This window comes from Cydia fagiglandana, chromosome 9 (assembly GCF_963556715.1).
Source record: "Cydia fagiglandana chromosome 9, ilCydFagi1.1, whole genome shotgun sequence".
Taxonomy (NCBI): domain Eukaryota; kingdom Metazoa; phylum Arthropoda; class Insecta; order Lepidoptera; family Tortricidae; genus Cydia; species Cydia fagiglandana.
Genome location: NC_085940.1, coordinates 2318724 through 2339626, shown reverse-complemented (window position 1 = coordinate 2339626; position 20903 = coordinate 2318724). Strand labels below are relative to the sequence as shown.

General features: G+C 37.7%; 1 protein-coding gene across 1 annotated transcript; it reads right to left on the bottom strand.

Annotated features, from left to right (window-relative positions):
• Nucleotides 1–350: 350 nt before the first annotated feature.
• Nucleotides 351–14836, bottom strand: LOC134667716 (uncharacterized). The gene is made up of 2 exons (XM_063525138.1): nucleotides 14087–14836; nucleotides 351–527 (listed from the first exon to the last, which is right to left on the bottom strand). Exons 1-2 carry the CDS (start codon nucleotides 14834–14836, stop codon nucleotides 351–353), a joined length of 927 nt encoding a protein of 308 aa, XP_063381208.1.
• Between the last annotated feature and the right edge of the window lie 6067 nt (nucleotides 14837–20903).

The following is a 20903-nucleotide window of genomic DNA, read 5'->3' as shown; positions in this document are numbered from 1 at the left end:
CTACTAGTGAATGTTTGGAAAAAATGTTTAATTGGATTATTAAGAAGAAAAAAAGTTATGAGAAACATAATAATACTATATTTACTTCTAGTGTTGATATGTAAAACCACCCACGTACAGATATATTAAACAAAAAATATACATTTTAAAGCTACGTATACATGCAAAATAGGCTCATAAAGCTAGTAACACATTACAATGATTGTAAGTAATATTACTTTACTTAAATGACCACACCATTTATCACTATGGTATGGTCTCACAGTTCTATGTCTTGCTTGTTTACTTATTACCCGGACTATCTGGAACCTAAGCTGGTAGTAGAGAATAGCTCTAGTTCCTGTAAAAGTTTAGATATTTTCAGTCTCAATGGCCTCTGGCAACATTCTGGGAATATATGGCTCCTCCTTGGCGAGAACCAGAGTCTTATCCATGTCATGCTCCCAGACCGCAGACTTTAGTTGGCGGTGCTTGTCATCAGCTATAATAATATGTTCTTGTACCCGAGTACAAATGCTTTGCTTCGTCTGCCTGACATATGAAAGATTAGATTCGAAATTAGCTATTTACTCTCCTGAATTTCGTAGAGATTATATTTTACAGGCCTCAGGAATTGTACCATCTTCATCATCGATTTGAAATAGGGTTCCAACTGTAGGGCATTTCAAGACGTGCCAATAATTTGGATACTGAAGCGAGTTATGCGTTTAATGGAGAGGAATTAAGTTTTGTAGATGGAGTACTAGAGGACAGGTCGTGTTCACGTCATCAGGTCGAGTATTATGAACAACTTTTTTCCCACAAGGACTCCGTTAGACTTCGAAATGATATTTAAATACAGATAGTACCATTCACAATGAGGCGCACTAAACTTTAATAGCATGACAATAAGAATAAAAGCACGCGTGTTCGTAAATGAACATATAATTGTCCATCATATTTGACATCCTCATAGAAAGTGACCTGGCTGAAAAAGAGTCAGATTGGGGCAATGCAGATGTACAATCTGTCTCTAGTAAAATTTCGTCATCGTCGTCTTTTTTGTTATCTCACTCTTCTGAGTCAGATGGTGGAACCACCTGAAACTAAAATATAAAAAAATATATAGGGTACATCGCCAATTATTAGCCAGTTTTCAATTACTGGCCACCTATACTAAAATGAATTCTGTGTATAGGTGAATAGAACTCATTTTTGTAAGAGGCGGCCAGTTATTGAACGAGTGGGTTGTGGATAAATTTCAGTTACTGGCCATTTTCCTTATACTGAAAATGAGTTTTATTTATCTGTAAATAGAATTCATTTTTGGAATAGGTGGCCAGTAATTGAAAACTGGCTAATAATTGGATTTTCGTACCTTATATACTAAAATGAACTTTGTTCACCTATAAATAGAAATCAAATTAAGTGGCCAGTAATTGGGGGGTGGCTAGTAATTGGCGATGTACCCTACATATACGAATGTATAACATAACCCCAACGCAACAATAGCCTATAAAATGACGATAAATGAAAAAAAAAAGTATATACCCTAAGTATGGCAATGTCCGTTTTCTGTCACAATCTTGTCTCCGCACAAGTCGGCACTGTCCGTTTTTTAGGACGTGCTAAATGGTACTTTGTTACCAGTACTATCGACAATGTCACAAAAATGGGACAAGATTTATTTCGCAATTTTTGACTTAGAATAAATCTACGATTTAATGAGCTTTATATAGAATAACAATATCTAACTCATCTAGTAATAATATCAACACAAAGAAAATACTTTGGCTATTTACTTTATATTCTATGACGTCAGGAACACACTCCGTCGCAAATTCAGCGAATTTCAAATTTCAACTGCCGCCTGCGCATAAACGGAATTATGTCTGATATTGTCTTAAAGTAGGAAAAAAAGTACAATTCTCGCACTTTATTTAACGTACTTCCTTTTCTAGCCTGCACTTAGTGTTTAAACTTGGCGCCACATTTAGTACCTGTACTAAAAAAGTGACATAAACGTTTTAAGGGTTAACGCCGACAATGTGCTAAAATACATAGTCTGTTCGGACAGAGAAGAGTCCTGGAAATTATTGGGCCCCATACATGGTATAATAATATGCTGCGCCTGGTACTCTCTTCCCGTCTTTTCTAGGTCACCTGACTGACACAAGCCTACGTCATCATGCGACAGCGCTATATGATAATATGCGATAGCGCTATATATAGCGGCCATGTTATTGTGACATAGGCTTGTGTCACTCTGGGAAGAGAAGACCATGTTTTATTAGACTATGGGTCCCATACATTCCACGACTCTTCTCTTTCCGAACAGACTCTATATAGGGATTTTAAAATACCATTTTCGATAAAGTAAATATTTACAGAAATTACTCGCTCCGAAAGGAAAAGAAAATATGCCAATAGATAAAAAATTGTAATAATAGTAATAAAAAAGAGTGTTATCCATTTAATTTTAATGTCAAAATTGTGTAGGCCGCACGTAAAAAATACAGGTTCTAAATAAAGATTATTTTATTATATAAAGCCATAAAATACTTTCGGTTGACAGTGAAAACAAATTCTGTATTATGAATTTACCCCAACGCACCCTACCCCTTCCGTACTCAGGGGACTCCACTGCTCAATTCCTTCTTTCTAACATAACAAACTTCGCCGGGACTATTTTCCCCCAAGTTTAATTAAAAAGGTTTTTTACCTCCGGCTGCTGAAAGAGTAAAATTACCTGAAGGAAACTTTACACTCTAATCTCATTTATTTACCGTTGGCATAAAAAAATGATCAAGTTACTGGAGATTAAAAAAGAATTGAACTGGTAGTTTTTTTTCTAAACTTACCTAAAGTTAGACCAAGAAAAGTCTGCAGCGACTTTTATAGTCCACGCAGCGTAAGTGTTATTTATACGTCATAATTTCATAGAAGTTTGACGTTAAAATGACACTTGCACTGCGTGAGCTATCAAAATCGCTGCATGCCTTTTTTGGTCTAACTATACCTATGTACTGTTTGAATAATAATATTCATTAAAGCAAATAAAATTGTTTTAGGTGAAAATTTAACAGCAGTATATAGCCATTATCAAAAAAAAAACATCTTTCAAATGAAAAACAGGAAAGGAAAAATAAAATGTTGTAACTATGTTTAGACCATAGACTAGGAATCCTCTAGACCGAGTTTAGAGCAATTATTTCATGCAACCGATGATGCCAAAAATGCGGGGGTGCGCGGGACGAGGGGAGCGAAGTCCCGTGCCGTGATTGATCCGTTCAAAGACACGGACGTCACACAAAGACAGTTTCGACTCGAACATGGAGTAAAATTACCGTATGCGTGGCAGAGGGGGTAGCGCACTATGCTCAGTCTGGAGGATGTTTTGTCTGTGGTTTGGACATATTATAACGCTGAGTACTCCACGTTATATATCTTTTCTATGTGCGATAATGTTTCAAAGAAACATATAAAACTTGTCTTATAAATACAAAACTATACACATCAACTAGACCCATCATCATCATTATTAAAAGAGTTATTCTCTAGTCGGTGGAGTATATTCCATCTTTCCCTATCTTGCGCCAGCTCTTTGACTTTCTGATACAATTTAAATTTTTCAATTATTTATTTAATTCAAGATAACAGAGATCCCATTGTGTTAGTATTACATATAATAAGGCTTAAAAACTTGTATATTAATACTTAAAAGTTATATTAGACTTAATTAATTTAATTTAATTTATCATTATGGGACAACAAACGTGATCAGCAATCATCCTTAGAATGCTGTTTGTGCTATCCCTGGTTCTACGCAGAAATGAGGCCGCTTTCTTGCGCATGATTGCTGCAAACGCATCAGTTCGCGCCTCCGCAAACATGGCGGAAGCGCTGCAGAACCTAGGCAGCCCAACCAGCACTCTAAAGGCGTTGTTGTACACCACTCGCAGAGCATTATAGGCTTTCTGGGTATAGCTGACCCAAAGGCTACCTGTGTAAAAGGATGAACAAAATGCCCCCTACACAATACGATACGACACGACCCCTACTTTTTCTTTCACTTGCTCCAAAAAGCTGCGTCTGGGTTTTCCTCTTCCCCGCTTGCGTCCAACCAATTAGAACCATATATGTAGTAAATAGGTTAGTACCTAGTTCACTATTCTATACCTACTACGTTAGGTACGTATTAAATAGATACTAAACGTTATAATCTTGAGATGCTAATACTGCCTCCATCTTATAGTTTCGGAGCTCAGACATTTTAATTAATCCGAGTATAGATAGATGTATCAACTCCTTGTACTAAACTAACAGGCCAATTCGAGCGTAGTACAATACACTGATATCGGAATGATATTTGAATCCTTATATGGAAGAGTAATAGATAAACTTGATGTTTCCTTCGCTACAGTAAAACGAAACGCTATTATTAGTCATATGCCTTATGGGAATATAGTTCAGAGCCGGAAACTGCTACCAACTTTTAGTATGTTGTTGGGCATGGCATTGGGTCTCCAAAACTGCCGGGAGACGGCGGCGCCGGCTATCTACTTCAGCGGAATGACGTCATCAAAATGACTCCCGCTTCGTTGCGAATATTGCATACTGCACCCAAATTATGCATAGCACATGCACGTGTGGGGTATTAAATGAAAGCCAATTAAATAAACTATATTTTATTCATACAAAGTGTATCAAAAAATGCAACAGTTTAAGAGAAATTTACAAAATAATAAAAATCACGTAAAAAAATATTCGTTTATTTGGGTTTTACAACCAAACCAAAAGTCGGACGATAAAGTAATGTACTACAACATTAAAGATGACGTCTCAAGCCATACATTGATATCAATAAAATCAAAATTGGACCAAATATGTGGAAATTATGCATTAAAATGTAGATATTCGCCCATACAAAGGCATAAAAGTTAACAAAATCAAAATTGGTCATTTTCAGGATAATCCGCATAAGCTTCTAGTATGTTATTAGCAATATGACCTGGAGTCTAAAACTGCCGGAAGACCATCTCTGTTGTTCCTCAGTTACAAATAATGACGTCATATAAATAATCGGAAAAAGTAGATATGTATCAATTTTATAGCTAAACTAAAACCGTCAAAAAAATTTTGCGTATAACATTTGAAAAACTTGTTATTCAACTATATATCACAATTTAAATTTTACATTTCCGACAAAAACTGTGGAAGTTGTGGAAAAAAAACTAAAGCACCCCAACAATTCTACCTTAATGCGCTCATATTATGCAAATAATAGTTCTATTTATCGAGTATTAAATGAATGAACATTACATAAAATACATGAAAACGACATTTTAAAATGGAACCTTAATTAAAAAAATAATAATTTAGTTGATAAGTAAGCAAAATACTGTTTCTTTAAGTACCTAATCTCCTCCTTTCAAAGTCGGTTAAAATGTGGCTTTTGTGACCTGGGCTACAAAGACAAATAAATTGACACCTCATTTATCAAAATCAGTTCAGTTGTTTCATGTAAAAAATACATAATTACATACGTAGATAGCAGTTCCTGCTGTAGTTGCGGTAAATATTAATATGAAATAGACTCTTATTGTCATGGCCTAACGCTACATTATTAGAGAAATGTAAAGTTACATGCCAGTAAGTAGGTACATGCCTAATACAAAATGCCTTATCGAGGTAAATGCCCTATCAGTTCACTTATACATAATTATATATTTAAGCCTCGATTAGCCTTGTACATACATACATCACTGGCTCAGTGACCCAAAGCAAAGAGGATCTTCTTATAAAAGTGGAATCTTGAGTGGTGCAAGGGTTTCAAGGCTGAGCTGAGAAGGCTGGCAGAATTTTCCCTCTGATCCTCCCTCTGATCATTCGAATCCTCCATAAGGCATCTTGCTAACTCATCGAGGCGACGCCCGCTAGGCCTGCTAACATCTACGGCCTGAGAGTTTCAACGTTAGATGCCAAGCCACGCCAGGCCATAATAGTAAAGGTCTAATTATTGAATTTTTATTTTTTGTCCGACTACGGCAGAATTTGCTATCTATGCGTGCATGTGTAGGTACCGTTTGCATGAAACTACTGAACTGATTTTGATAAATGAGGTGTCAATTTATTTGTCTTTGTAGCCCAGGTCACAAAAGCTACATTTTAACCGACTTTGAAAGGAGGAGATTAGGTACTTAAAGAAACAATATTTTGCTTACTTATCAAGTAAATTATTATTTTTTTAATTATGGTTCCATTCGAAAATGTCGTTTTCATGTATTTTATGTAATGTTCATTCATTTAATACTCGATAAATAGAACTATTCTTTGCATAATATGAGCGTATTAAGGTAGAATTGTTGGGGCGCTTTAGTTTTTTTTCCACAACTTCCACAGTTTTTGTCGGAAATGTAAAATTTAAATTGTGATATATAGTTGAATAATAAGTTTTTTAAATGTTATACGCAAAATTTTTTTGACGGTTTTAGTTTAGCTATAAAATTGATACATATCTACTTTTTCCATAAAAAGTGGTATTTCGTTGTTTCTAGCTCTGAAACCGTACATTTTTTTTACAAACAATGTTTAGGTGAATCATAATACATTTAATAACCTTTCGTTACATGTAACTCACGTGTATGTGAGACTCGTGGTATAGCTATAATTTACATTTTACGAAATTCGGCAGTGATTATTTATATGACGTCATTATTTGTAACTGAGGAACAACAGCAATGGTCTCCCGGCAGTTTTAGACTCCAGGTCATATTGCTAATAACATACTAGAAGCTTATGTGGATTATCCTGAAAATGACCAATTTTGATTTTTTTAACTTTTATGCATTTGTATGGGCAAATATCTACATTTTGATACATAATTTCCACATATTTGGTCCAATTTTGATTTTATTGATATCAGTGTATGGCTTGAGACGTCATCTTTAATGTTGTAGTACATTGCTTTATCGTCCGACTTTTGGTTTGGTTGTAAAACCCAAATAATCGAATATTTTTTTACGTAATTTTTATTATTTTGTAAATTTCTCTTAAACTGTTGCATATTTTGATACACTTTGTATGAATAAAATATAGTTTATTTAATTGGCTTTCATTTAATACCCCACACGTGTATGTGCTATGCATAATTTGGGTGCAGTATGCAATATTCGCAACGAAGCGGGAGTCATTTTGATGACGTCATTCCGCTGAAGTAGGTGGCCGGCGCCGCCGTCTCTCGGCAGTTTTGGAGACCCAATGCCATGCCTAACAACATACTAAAAGTTGGTAGCGGTTTCCGGCTCTGAACTATCTCTGCGACCGTTTCCCATAAGGCATGGCACTATATTTCCATACATTATTTACATTTCTATTAGCGTTTCGTTTCGGTTTCTGCAAACGATTGTCATCTAGGCCACAGAATATATAATAGTAATAGGTACAGAAGGTTCACTCTAACAAAACGCGTTTATTACGACAGATATGACCGTAAGGTGGCGCAAGCGCGAGCAGGCGTCCTTTTTTTTTAATTGAAAATTTTACAGAAAATGTACAATATTTAGTACCTTAATCTAATGTTTCGCCAAACTGTGAGACAGTTTGTTGGCGGTGCGCTCTATACTAAACTTAAGCTAAATAGGTACACTAATTATTAAGTAACAAGCTGTCTTCAAGAACATATAAATTTAGCTATATGTATGTATCCTAAATCTATCTTTCGAGACAGTATCACACTATACTGACCAGGCGTGGATCTTATCTCGTTGAGATAAGGTCCACGCACGGCCAGCCAACCACACTAAATTGTATTAAGCGTTGCTAATGACTTATATGTATTATGTATTCAAATGTCTTTGCTACTGCTAGACACCAAAATAGATGTGGGCCGCATGTACTTGTAGCGACGCGACGAAATCGCGGAGTGAGCCACGCCTGTCTTGGCTAGGACCCGATTTACGAGTAAATGTCAGTCTGATATCAGTGTTCGAATTGTCCTGTTAGAGGTAGTCAAACACGTCGAACCAAGTTTGGAGGAGTCAAAACAGAAGTTTCAACACCTAATTTAAAGGAGACTGAGTCCTCTTTGGTAAAGCCAGCAGCCAAAGTAGCTAATCGTGACATAAGCGAATATATACAAAACGTTATGCACACTATACCATCGAGAAATAAGCTTTAGAGAGCTCACTCCATAATATATAGGTAGATAGAAAACCAATTAAAATAAGTTTTAAGTAGTTTTAAACTTATTCAGGGAACTCTTCAACTTTTATATGCTTACTTAAATATACTCCTCTGTCGCAACGACCCAAAATGTGTCTTGGCCTCCAACGTGACTGTTCACCACCGATACCGGTCCTGCCGGCCTAGCCAAGGTTACAATCGCTATCGCTTCGACAACGAAAAGCATTATGTCTCTCTATCACTCTTCCATATTAGCGCGACCGTGACAGTTGCTTTTCGATCGCTACGGAGCGTAAGCGATTGGCATTTTGGCTACGCGGCCTGTGCAATTTCTCGCCATAAGCTAACTATAGCACAGAATAAATAATAGTACTAGGTACAGAAGACTCACTCTCTAACAAAACGCGTCTGTTACGATCAGCACAGATATGGCCGCTAGGTGGCGACAGCGCCACGCGCGCCTTATGGCTTTCCCCAAAATTGGGGTCGGAACGGATGTACTTTTAGCTACCTGTAGCAAAGCGACGAAATCGCGGAGTGAGCCACGCCTGACTATAGTAATTTAAATGGCATGTCAAACTGTTTCGCAAAGTCGTTTTTTCTACAAATAGTTATTTACGTTACAAATGCGAAAAATAGGAGCCATAAAACGTTGTACGATACACGTGCGAATAGGTAAATCGCAACTCGTGTCGATTTGAAACACTCCCTTCAGTCGTGTTTTAAAATTCGCCACTCGTTGCGATTTACCTATTCGCACGTGTATCGTACAACGTTTTATGGCTCCTCTACACGATAGGCCAACGCCGGCCACTCCAAGGGACGCATTTATGCGTTAGAGGGAGCAAGTGATATTGCTATCTCATTCTACCGCAGGCGCTGGCCCATCGTGTAGAGGAGTCATTATGGTATCTATGTACATGGTAGCTGGGTGAGGTATTATAGAACTTGCCTTGGCATAAATCTGATCCCCGAGACTCCGTTCCTCACACCACATTAAACAATAGCCTTACACCACCTTGCTTAAACTACTTCGGTTACACTAATGTAGCGCATGCGGTTCCCCGGCGATAAAATATGACCCACTTTGAGGTATTCCGTTACGTATAAATTTACAAGAAGCGGTTTCACAGTCGGAGCTGCGCCGTTTTCAGTTGTTTTGACTAATGGCTGTCACTTTGTGGAAATACTAGACGGAGAGCTAGCCTCGGAATAGGGAATATTACCACAGAATAAATAATATTACTAGGTACAGAAGACTCACTCTCTAACAAAACGCGTCTGTCACGATCAGCACGGATGTGGCCGCTAGGTGGCGACAACGCCACACGCGGCTTATGGCAAACCCCAAAATTGGGGTCGAACGGATGTACTTTTAGCTACCTGTAGCAAAGCGACGAAATCGCGGAGTGAGCCACGCCTGATATTACGCAAAACTCTGCGTAGAGGGCGTCACTAGGACAATCGCATGGAAAATATTGTCTACCATACAAGAAAATGAGAAATTTTCAAAATATTAACATGTGGAATTTTCATGATTTATGAAGCTTCACGAAGCACAGCAGTACCCGCAGAATAATGGTTCAATATTTCGAGAGCAACGAAACTGGACAGTTTGACAGACTATCCCTATTAAAGGATCAAGACGTCTGGCAGCTGCTCATAGGTGGAAGCTGTTAGAGAAAGTATATACATGAGGATGGTTGTAGAGTTCTGATTTTAGTATAATATTATGGACAGATATAACTACTGCGGATTTATTGTTCCCTTTAAAATGTACCATATTCCGGGGATGGCTCTTAGTTTATAATACACGTGTGTTTGTAACCGGAGCTCTTCAACAGCGTTTGAAAACGAGTAGGTACGCAAGTTATTTGTTACTTTCCCTAAAGCGATAAATCGAGGATTTCACGCAAATTTTATTTGGGCGTCTCTTTATTATAAAATACTAGCGAGTTAATGACCCGCCCCGGCTTCGCACGGGTTACACAAAATCTGAACAAATTATAGACCTTCCTCAAGAATCGATAGGTGAAAACGGCATGAAAATCCGTTCAGTAGTCTTTGAGTTTATCATACAAACACACAAACACACAGACGCGGCGGTGGACTTTGTTTTATAAGGTGTAGTGATGATATTTTGTTGCGGCAGTAATGCAGTCGGTATCGGAAAGGTACCTTTAATCATGCTAAGCGGTCAGTTTTGAATAGTGAAGTAACGAGGCTAAAGGTAAGCTTGCTTACAAAGTACATTGCTTGCACACTATCTTTACTTTAGAGCTTGTAACAAGATGGGAGCATATTCTCGAGCGAGTCTTGAGAATTATATTGAAAACGATTCACTGCATTTATACAATCCGCAAACCTAAATGCCGATGTAGATCATACTACCATTGTGCACAAATAGTACATGATTTGTACGTTACGTACAAATAGCCATGTCAGGTAAACGTCAGTCCATACAAAAGTTTGCACACTAGTGCAAGGTTTTCGACAGAAGGGTTAATCTCTTAAAGGCGACTCCGGTTATTACCCACTGTACCTACTTGGTTGCAAATAAACATTGAAATTGAAATTGAAATTAAAATGCTCTAAGGTCCCAAATGATGGTTCTTTTTAACCGACGTAGAAAACGAAGGAGGTTCTCAAGTCGACGCGTATATTTTTTATTAAAATGACGGTCATTATTCCAAGCCCTGCATAATAGTATCAGAATAAGGCTTCTAGCACGTGAGTCTCACACACGCCGGACAAAATGCTCCATTAAAAGCCGGCCTTTCCACCTAATTGTGATGCCTGTGTGCTCTCCGTCAAAGCTTTGATGCCTGATGGCCGCACTGATAAAGCACGAGTGTGTACACGTCTCTTTCGTGATTGTGGGCTTGCTCAGGGAACATATCACTGACCATGTTTGTACCTAATAACTATGTCATTCATATAAGAAACTCGCCGAATACAAAGTTGCCATTTTGGCGTTTTTTATGTGCCATTTATCGTCATTTACCGTGTGGGCACTATAAATGACTAAGTGTCGTATAAAACAAAACGATTAAATGATAGAGTCGGACCAAGAAAAATCTGCAGCGGATTTGATAGCTCCAAGCAGTGCAAGTGTTATTAATACTTCATAGTTTCATAGAAGTTTGACGTTTAAAATGACACTTGCACTGCATGGACTATAAAATCCGCGGCAGACTTTTATTGGTCTGACTCTAATGTAGGTAACGTAAAGTAAGGCTCACATATATATGACGGTTAAAGTGACTAGCTCCACTCACAGAAGTCACCGATCGATATAGTCGCACCAATAAAAGTCTGCTGCGGATTTGATACGCAGAGTACCTAAGTGTTATTTATACGTCATAATTTCATAGAAGTTTGACATTTAAAATGACACTTGCACTGCGTGGGCTATCAAAGTCGCTGCAGACTTTTTACGGTTTACTCTATGAATACTTACCTATTAAATCATATTAGTCACATATTTTTGAAATCTGAATAAACTTCCTGTATTGCAGTAAACCAGGTAATGTCATGCGTAAAATTTTAATGAAAAGCTTGTAGTAACATAGATTTACAAACTATGAATACAGTAAAATACGAATAAAGAAAATTGCAGAGTAACATTCTTTATTCAGGTGCGACCATGGTAACGAGATTTAAATTTTCCCAAGCATTATTTTTCACGAGTATTATTTTATCACGCAATTTTCCGACCTTAAAGGTAAATTAGGCCTTGTTGGGGTCAGTCCGGATTCTTTATTAGGTACATTTTTCTTTACTGAAAAGCAACTGAAAATTAATAAACAATTTTGGCACCTAACCTCCTTATTCATAAATTTTACGGGTCTGATTTAGTTAAATTATGTTTTATCCCTTTCTCACAAATACATAAGTCAAAATGACAGATAAAGACAAACGATTATTACCTTAATTGAGGTGTGTAGCGCGATTATGAATAAGGGGGTTAAGGTTTAAAATATGAAAATCGTTGATCATCAGAGTCCGTCTCAGCTAACTCTGCACCGTATTTGATAGATATCTACCTATAAAAAAAACATTTTCTTTATAATTTTAGTTGTATTCAAAACAAAAAAGAAAATTACATAATTAGTAGTTTTTCAACCAAAAATATCCGGTTGCGCGGAACTTTATAATCTCGAATTCCCAACCCGATATTATTTTTTAAATGATCAGATAGCCTACCGCAAATCACGTTCGACGTGTTGCCTCCCTGTCACACTTACGTACGAATTTACAAGTGCGACAGAGAGGCAACACGTTGAACGTGATTTGCTTGTATCGGGCGGCACGCTTCACGTAATTCGATAACTTGATAAGATAATGAGACTCGAAATTTTGAGGATAACTTTTGGCCGAAGCTCATAAATTATGAGTTATCTATTTTCGAAGGAAACAAGGGAATTTTTGGGATTAGGTGCGAATATTGTGTTCAGCAAGGAAGATTTATTTATGTTAACTTTATTGCGCAAACTGGCATTCTCTGGCAATCAACTACCGGGTTACTTTAGCCCTGGAGAGTAACTTTGGCCATTGAGATTTACTCTGTCCAGGTTATACAGGGTGTTTGGTACATCGTTTGCCAAATTAAAACGGCAGATAGGTTGAGTCATTTGCTATCTTCTCAGGCCTAGAATTTTTTAATTTGGCGCACATTTTTTTCACTTCTATGCCAGTTTTTCGTCGTTAGTCAAAAAAACCATGGCCAATTTTGTTTTTCTAGGCATGAGAAGATAGCAAATGACTCAACATATCTGCCGTTTTAATTTGGCAAACGATGTACCAAACACCCTGTATTATTGCACTGCAATTATAGAAATATGACATGAGGTTGGTTTTAGCTAACCTCTGACGTTTTTATGTTTTTTATTAGACCCTTTAAAATAAGGTTTTCATGTGGGTCAAATTAAGTAACCCGAGTTTACAGTATCTTCTTCTTTTGGGATGTCGTCACTTTTATATATCTTTTAGGATTTTTATATAAGTGCCGATATCTAGAAACAAGACATTTTCATTACGGATAAATTTACTTATTCTTGTAGCGCATCAGCTGTTCTGTAAGCCTTATAAGTCTTGGTGTTGTTTTCAGGTACAGCCTGTATAACTGTACAGTAATTAACTAGCACGTATCGAGGACATATCAACAGTGAAACACCTGGGTGGGACACAATTGAGCCCTGATTGCGTACGGTCACTCAAAGCACTTTGATAAATTGGTGGTATAGCGATATGGGTCCATTAGTTAACATGAAATCAAGTGGTTGCCATTTGTATGATAAATGCTGTTACGTGAAGCTAATCACACAACCAATACCATATCTTATACTAGTTTTTGAACTATCCGATGACGGCGATCATTGATATCCTTTCGTAGTTTTAACAAAATCATTTTTTTTTATTTTGCATCTAGAAACTCATGCTCAATTTTTGAGTGTGTTTACAGTAGGTAGGTAGGTTATAGGTTTTCGCGGGCTTGGTTTCCGCAACTCGACGTCCTAATATTGCGCCTATTTTGCGTAATGGGTTGGCGGCACTATTCCTGCCAACCCAACTCTACCAAGAAGCCTAGCAGACCCTTGACGTTGCCGACGACTTCTGGGAGAGACCCCGGTGAGCCGAGGTGTTGTGCCCGGTATTTTGCCACCCCTGGGCATTCGAGAATGACGTGGGCGGCTGTCTCCTCTGCCTCCATGCATGCTCTGCAGAGGGGGCTATCTGTAACACGTAGGGTTAGTAGGTGCTTGTTAAATGAGGCGTGTCCAGTTATTGCCCCAGCTATAAGCCGGAGCTGTGGTCTCTTCAGCTGTCGAAGCCTCCGCGACAGATTGGGGTTGAGTGTCGGGAGGGCTTCCTTCGCCTGCCTGCAGGTGCCTAGGTTAGACCAGTATTGTTGGTGTTTTACCTTGGTGTTGTGTCGCAGCGTGTTCCGGAGCCAGGCATATGGCAGAGGTAGGATTGGCTCAGGTCCTGCCACCTTCAGTTCCGAGCCACCTCTCGCCAAGATGTCGGCTGCATCGTTACCTCGTGAGTTGCTGTGTCCTTTGATCCACTGCAGAGTTACGCCATTGGTGGTACATACCTCTGACAGAGCTTTGTGACATTCGTAAATTAGCCCTGAAGTGAAAGTATAACTTTGTAGAGTTTGTAGTACTGATCGACTATCAGAGAGTATGCGGATGGGGTAGTCCATTACTTCCCTTGAGACGATTGCGTGTGCTGCCATTATAATGCCCATACATTCCGCCTGGAAGACTGTGTTATGGGCACCAAGTGGTGTCGAGATGTTTATGTTTAGGTCCTCTGAGAAAACCCCAGCGCCTGACCTTGTTTTTGATCCGTCCGTGAAGATTCTCAGCTCCCTTGGGTTGAGTCCTTCATGGGGTTCTTCGTGTAATTGTATTTTGTATTTCTTGTCGAAGACGAACTGCTTGGGTATCCTGTCAGTCACCGCTTCTATAAGCGGTTCCTTACCTATGGCCTCGTAGAGGATTTCGGTGTGTGGCACCCTAGGCGGTCTCCAGAGATTAGATTTTTTGAGACGTACCGCCGCAGCCAGCGCTTCTTGTTGTATAAAGAGGTGCAGCGGCGGGAGGCCCAGTAAGGCTTCCAGGGCCGCGGTTGGTTTTGTCCTCATGCAGCCCGTTGTCGCCATACAGGCCAACCTCTGGAGTCGTTGTAGTCTAGCCTCCACAATGGATAGTTTGGTGCGTGGCCAAGGGAGTAGGCGTTGTAAGCCCAGCGTCGCACACCTGAACTACGTACCTACCCCCCCTACACCCCCTACAGTAGGTAGGTATTATCACATGTGCATAATTTGATATTTTTATTTAATTTCGCAATGAAACTGAGCCTAGCCTGCTTTAGGCTCCCCTCCCCTACATTTGTTAAAAATGAAGAAATCATCATTGGGTGGATCCCTTCTCAATTGAGAAGAGAAAGAATTCCTGGTTACGATTTTGCTGCCACCAAGAATAAATCACGCGATTGTCAAGTCAACATTGTCTCGGATAAACAACTGACCATGTCAAACAACGATGTTGCCTCGGCATTCGAAGATTATTTTTCTAAAATAGCTATTAATACCACGAAATGTCTACATTTATCTTCGTCTCGAGCTCATTCCTTACTTTGTGCTAATGTTAAGAAATGTAATATTAACTTTGAGTTTAGTCTAGTAGATTCAGCAATTATTGTTAAAACATTCAAGTCACTCAATTTAAAGAAAACGGAAGACTTATGGGGAACATCTGTTAGAGTCATTAGTCATGTGTTGGACGTAATAGCGCCTTACTTAGCCGTAATTTATAATATTTCAATTTCACAAGGCGTCTTTCCAGATCTTATGAAATATAGCAAAGTCATACCTCTTTTTAAATCGGGTGATTCGAGTGATATGGCTAATTACCGTCCAATATCAATACTTCCTGTACTAAGTAAAGTTTTTGAAAAGTTAATGTTAAATGATCTACTGGGTCACTTCAACAGACATACTTTACTTACAAGCAATCAGTTTGGTTTCACAAAGGGCCGTTCCACGACCGATGCTGCTTCGGTACTTATTAAACATATTTATGATATTTGGGAAAATTCTTGTGATGCAATTGGCATATTTTGTGATCTTTCTAAAGCATTTGATTGTGTGGATCATGGAACGCTCATTTTGAAATTAGAACACTATGGTCTGTCAGTAAATGCCCTAAACTTTATGTCTTCTTACCTTAGCAACAGAACACAAACAGTTGTTGTAAACAAAACCCGGTCTAGCGGTACTGTAGTCCAATTAGGAGTGCCACAAGGTTCTATTTTGGGTCCATTCCTGTTTTTGGTTTATATAAATGATTTGCCATGTGTAGTAGAAAATCTTTGTGAAATTGTTCTTTTTGCTGATGACACATCATTACTTTTTAAGGTTGATCGTAAATCTACCGATTACAGTGTAATTAACAGCACACTCGTTAATGTACTAAACTGGTTTACTATGAACAATTTGCTTCTTAATGCTAAGAAAACTAAATGCATTCGATTTTCTTTGCCGAATGTTAAACCAGTCGATACTAAGATACTTTTGAATAATGAATGCTTAGATATGGTAGATAAAGCACTGTTTCTTGGTTTAACATTGGACAAAAATCTACAATGGAGTCCTCATATAAGAACACTAGCAAACAAATTAAGTTCGGCCGCTTACGCTGTGAGGAGAATTAGACAATTGACTAATGTTGAGACAGCTCGCCTTGTTTATTATAGTTATTTTCATAGTGTAATGTCATATGGTATTCTGGTTTGGGGCAAAGCAGCTGACATACAGACTATATTTGTCTTACAAAAGAGAGCCATTCGTTCTATATATAATTTAAGGGTGCGTGAATCATTAAGAGAACTTTTTAAAGAAATTAATATTTTAACTGTAGCTTCCCAATACATATATGATAGTATTATTTATGTTGTTAAGAATCTAGACTCCTTCACTAAGAATTCTGATGTCCATAACTATAATACTAGAAATAAAAATAAGCTTGCTATCAGAAAGTTTCGTGTTCGTAAAGTACAGAAGTCATTCGTTGGGCAATGCATTCATTTTTATAACAAGTTACCTGAGGATGCTTTAAGATTACCCTTTCCAGCTCTTAAGAATTACTTAAAAAAGTCATTGATGTTGAAGGCTTATTACAGAGTCGAGGACTACTTGACAGACAAACATGCATGGTCCAAACCAGAAACTGTAACAACGACAAGTAGCAATTAAAAATATTGTATTATGTGTAGAGTTAAAGGTGACTCAGCTCAGGTAAGAAAGCACATCAAATTGTATGAAAGCATCTCATAACAATCAGTCAGATTCATATAATATGTATTCTCATTTCTTTTATTGATTTTAATTTCTTTTCCTTTTGAAAGATTTGATATGTTTTCTGAAAGAGCTACGTTTGTTGTATTTGTGATTTCATGTACATATATGTTTATTTTTTATATCAAATTCTATAAAGTTATGTACTCACTGAGTATAATTGCATGAATTCTATAGTAATTTAAATTTTATTTTTCTTAATTACTCGTAATGCATGTTAATTATAAGATGTAATAATGTTTTGAAAAGATGTGTCCCGCCGAGTTTGTTGCCGGTCCCAGATTGGGATACCCTCCTCCAATTGAGGAGGGATTTAAATCTTCTCGGGGCAGAGGTGTACGGTTGGAGCCGGGAAAGGTTTATTTGACGTTCATAAGCGCATTGTAATATGCCTACTTGAATAAACTATTTTTTATCTTATCTTTATCTTTTAATAGATAGTACACATCGTGTTTTACACGAATCTCAGAATTCTTTCCCCTTCTACTGCATTGAAATTTATCGCCAATGTTACTCCGAGGCAAGACCGTTCAGGGAGCCAATTCTGTTTTTACAATTTGATATCGTTTTTGTCTTAATTTGATACGGCTTACTGACGCATCTCAGGCGCGCCAACATGTGAGCGATGCCTGATAAGACGAATCCTGCAGACCTATTTTGATTGTAGTAACAGGTTATGAATTTAATAAGAAATATCTGGGAGACATATAAACATTAAACATTTAACAACTCAAATGCGCATTTTCCTAGAGACAACACTTAGCTAAATCGATTTTTCACCCCTGATAACCCCCATATATTTAGCATTATAGTCTTCCACTTACTTAGCTAAATACTTGGAAAATATAAGATTTTATTGTATTTAAGAATCAGGTCAGGTATATTATGTTATGATTTAAACTGTAATTACAAACTAAACTAAAATTAAATAAAATTGAATAAAACTATAATCAATCAAAAAAAGCTCCTGCGGCATAATGTACGAGTATAGTCACTACCCTTGGCCAGACCGGTCGTTATTATACCCCCGACCGATATTTTCAATATCATTTCGGTACCTACATTACGCTGCGTACCTACGTAAGCGAACAACTCGCGAACGCGACGCGGCGCGGCGTGGCGGGCCCAAGGCGTTCCCGTTCGCAACGAGATCGCCCACGTAGGACACTTCTATAGGTATCAAAGGATTGCTTCACCCCGCGCCGCATCGCTTCGCTTCGCGTTCGCGTGTTGTTCATCTACGTAGTACGCTGCGTTACTCGTACATTCGAGAACACGACCATATAGGCACGGGTAGATGGGTAATTCAATTTATCCTTACAGTTTATGTTTACACGAGAGTCGCGGCAATTTAGCTAGATGTGACGCGCCTAAGTTAAAGGCTTATAAACATGGATTACTGCGGAGTTAGGATAGGCATTTCAAAATGCCTAACATTTTCGCTTTCGACATAAGTATACCTACTTATATACTACTGAAACACATAAGTGAGTGAACAATTCAGTAGAATTCTATAGTAATTTAATAGTATTTTATACAATCGTGATATAGGCCACGAAGCTTGCTGAGTGGCCTAAATAAGGTACGAGATTGAAAAGATTGACTATATCACTATTGTATACAAAACTTTTTCTATGAGTCAACTAAAATAACATCATCTCATCTTCTGGGAAATTGAGTAAACTGTTTGTACACGTTCTCACGGCAAAACTTCCGTGAGACACACGCACACACGTACGTACGTGAGACGTACGTGAGATACGTGAGTGACCCGTTTTTAATATATATAACACATTCTCATGTTAGGTCATCGGGATGGTGACTGCTAGATAATGCCAGTTTACTTAAAATCTGCGTTTTTCACTTATATTTTGTTTTGTGTATAAATTTCCAATAAGTAAACAACAAAGCCACATTATTTCAACTGACTCCCAAATATAACTGGCGAAGAAAAGTAAAGATTTTTTCTGCTATAAAAAAATATACCTCATTAAGATAATTATTGTCTTAATCAATACAGGTTAATAGCCATCCATACTTACCTTTATTTTCTGGCTTGATTGGAGTAATCCCGTCCTGCGTGATGCAGTGGTTCCCAACCTGTGGATTTAGGTCCAGGTTTGAATGACGCTCTTTTTGAAAGTCTCGGCGATATTCCGCCTTACTCGTATCAAAATTATCAGATTCATTTTATTAATACCTACATAGAACAATGTACCTAATATGATATTTTAATATATCTTTGCAAACACAAATTGTAAGAACCTTTCTATTAAACCCACTTTGCATGAAAAATAATATGTGGTATTTTTGTAAATTGACTTTTGAACATAGGTAAATTAAGCTGACAGGATAATAAATTATTGAACACGTATTCGGGGGTTTTCGAAAATTGTGCCATTTACAATTTTTCGAAAAACCTAAATTTTTTGGTTATTTCAACTCCCATAATAATGTCCTAGTTTCGTACGCTTAGAAGGATATTTTATTAAGACAAGCCTTCAAAAAATATTATTCTAATAGGACTAGTTATTAATGTTATTATGCTACCGAAGTTTTCCTATTTTTCATAACTTTATTTCTTGGTGTTATGTGTGATCCTGTTTTTCATTCACCCCATAAAAAGTTTGGAACCGCTGGCGTTATGTGAGGAAACGTACGAGTATTTACGTACGCGTACCCACTTGCCACTCGACTAATGAAAATATTTCATTAGCTACAGTCTTCGTTAAAGATGTGCACACTTTTGCACCCTAACCCATTGTAATAAGGGCGAATAACGTATAGATATTTTTGACGAAGAAGTTATCTTTGTTCAGCCGACCTGACGAGGTAATTTTCTTTGTTCCATCTCAAGAGGCCAACTCTGTTTTGACGATTTGATTGAGGTTTTGATCTTATTTTGGTACGACCTTGTGTCATTTTAACAGACATGTCGGATGATCGTTAGCGATCAGTTGCTAGAGATGCCCTATGTCACCAAGTCCTTTTTGGTTTAAGGCATGACATGTTTGAGGTTATCTTTTGAGCATTTAAATAATCAATAAATAAATAAATATAAAAAGGAGTTTAAAAAAAAGAGTTGAACCAAAAGAAGTGTATAACAATTTTGATAGCACACGCAGTGCAAGTTTTAACCTAAACGTCAAAATTCTATGAAAATATGAAGTATAAATGACACTTGCACTGCATATGCTAAATCGTTGCAGTCTTCTCTTGGTCTAATTCTATTTACTTTGTGGCCGCATCTAACATCCGATATCGGGTTTGAAAATGTCAAAACGCTCATAAGAGACGACTTCCGTCAGTACTATTCGTGAGCCGAGTGATTAGTGCTCACGGTGAAAGTCGTATCAAAATGAGGTAAAAGCCATATCAAATTGTTACATCAGAATCAGCATCTTGAGTTTGAGTTGAGTTTGAGTTGTGAAGAACAACTGTAATAAAATATACGATCCTGTGCATTTATGCGTTAATTCTCAAGTTACTATAATGTAATTAGGTCGTGAGCCGCACTGCGGTCGCTGTTTCCTGCCGATACAGTATTTCAGCCGTATTCGAACAATGAGATACGTCAAATACTAGATATTGAAACGATATGGATTAGATATGTCAGTGTCAAACAAGTGTCAAAATTGACGTTTCTTCAAACAAAAACGTCACTTTTGACACTGACATATCTATTCCATATCTTTTCAATATCTAGTATTTGACGTATCTCATTGTTCGAATACGGTTGTTTGTTAGGATTTCAAACGATTTAATACACGCAACAGCAATTTATATGGGTCACCTTATATGGGAATTTTATTTAATAATGGTGAATCTTTACCAGCTACTTGCGCTAGAACGGCCCGGGTTCGTGCCGAGG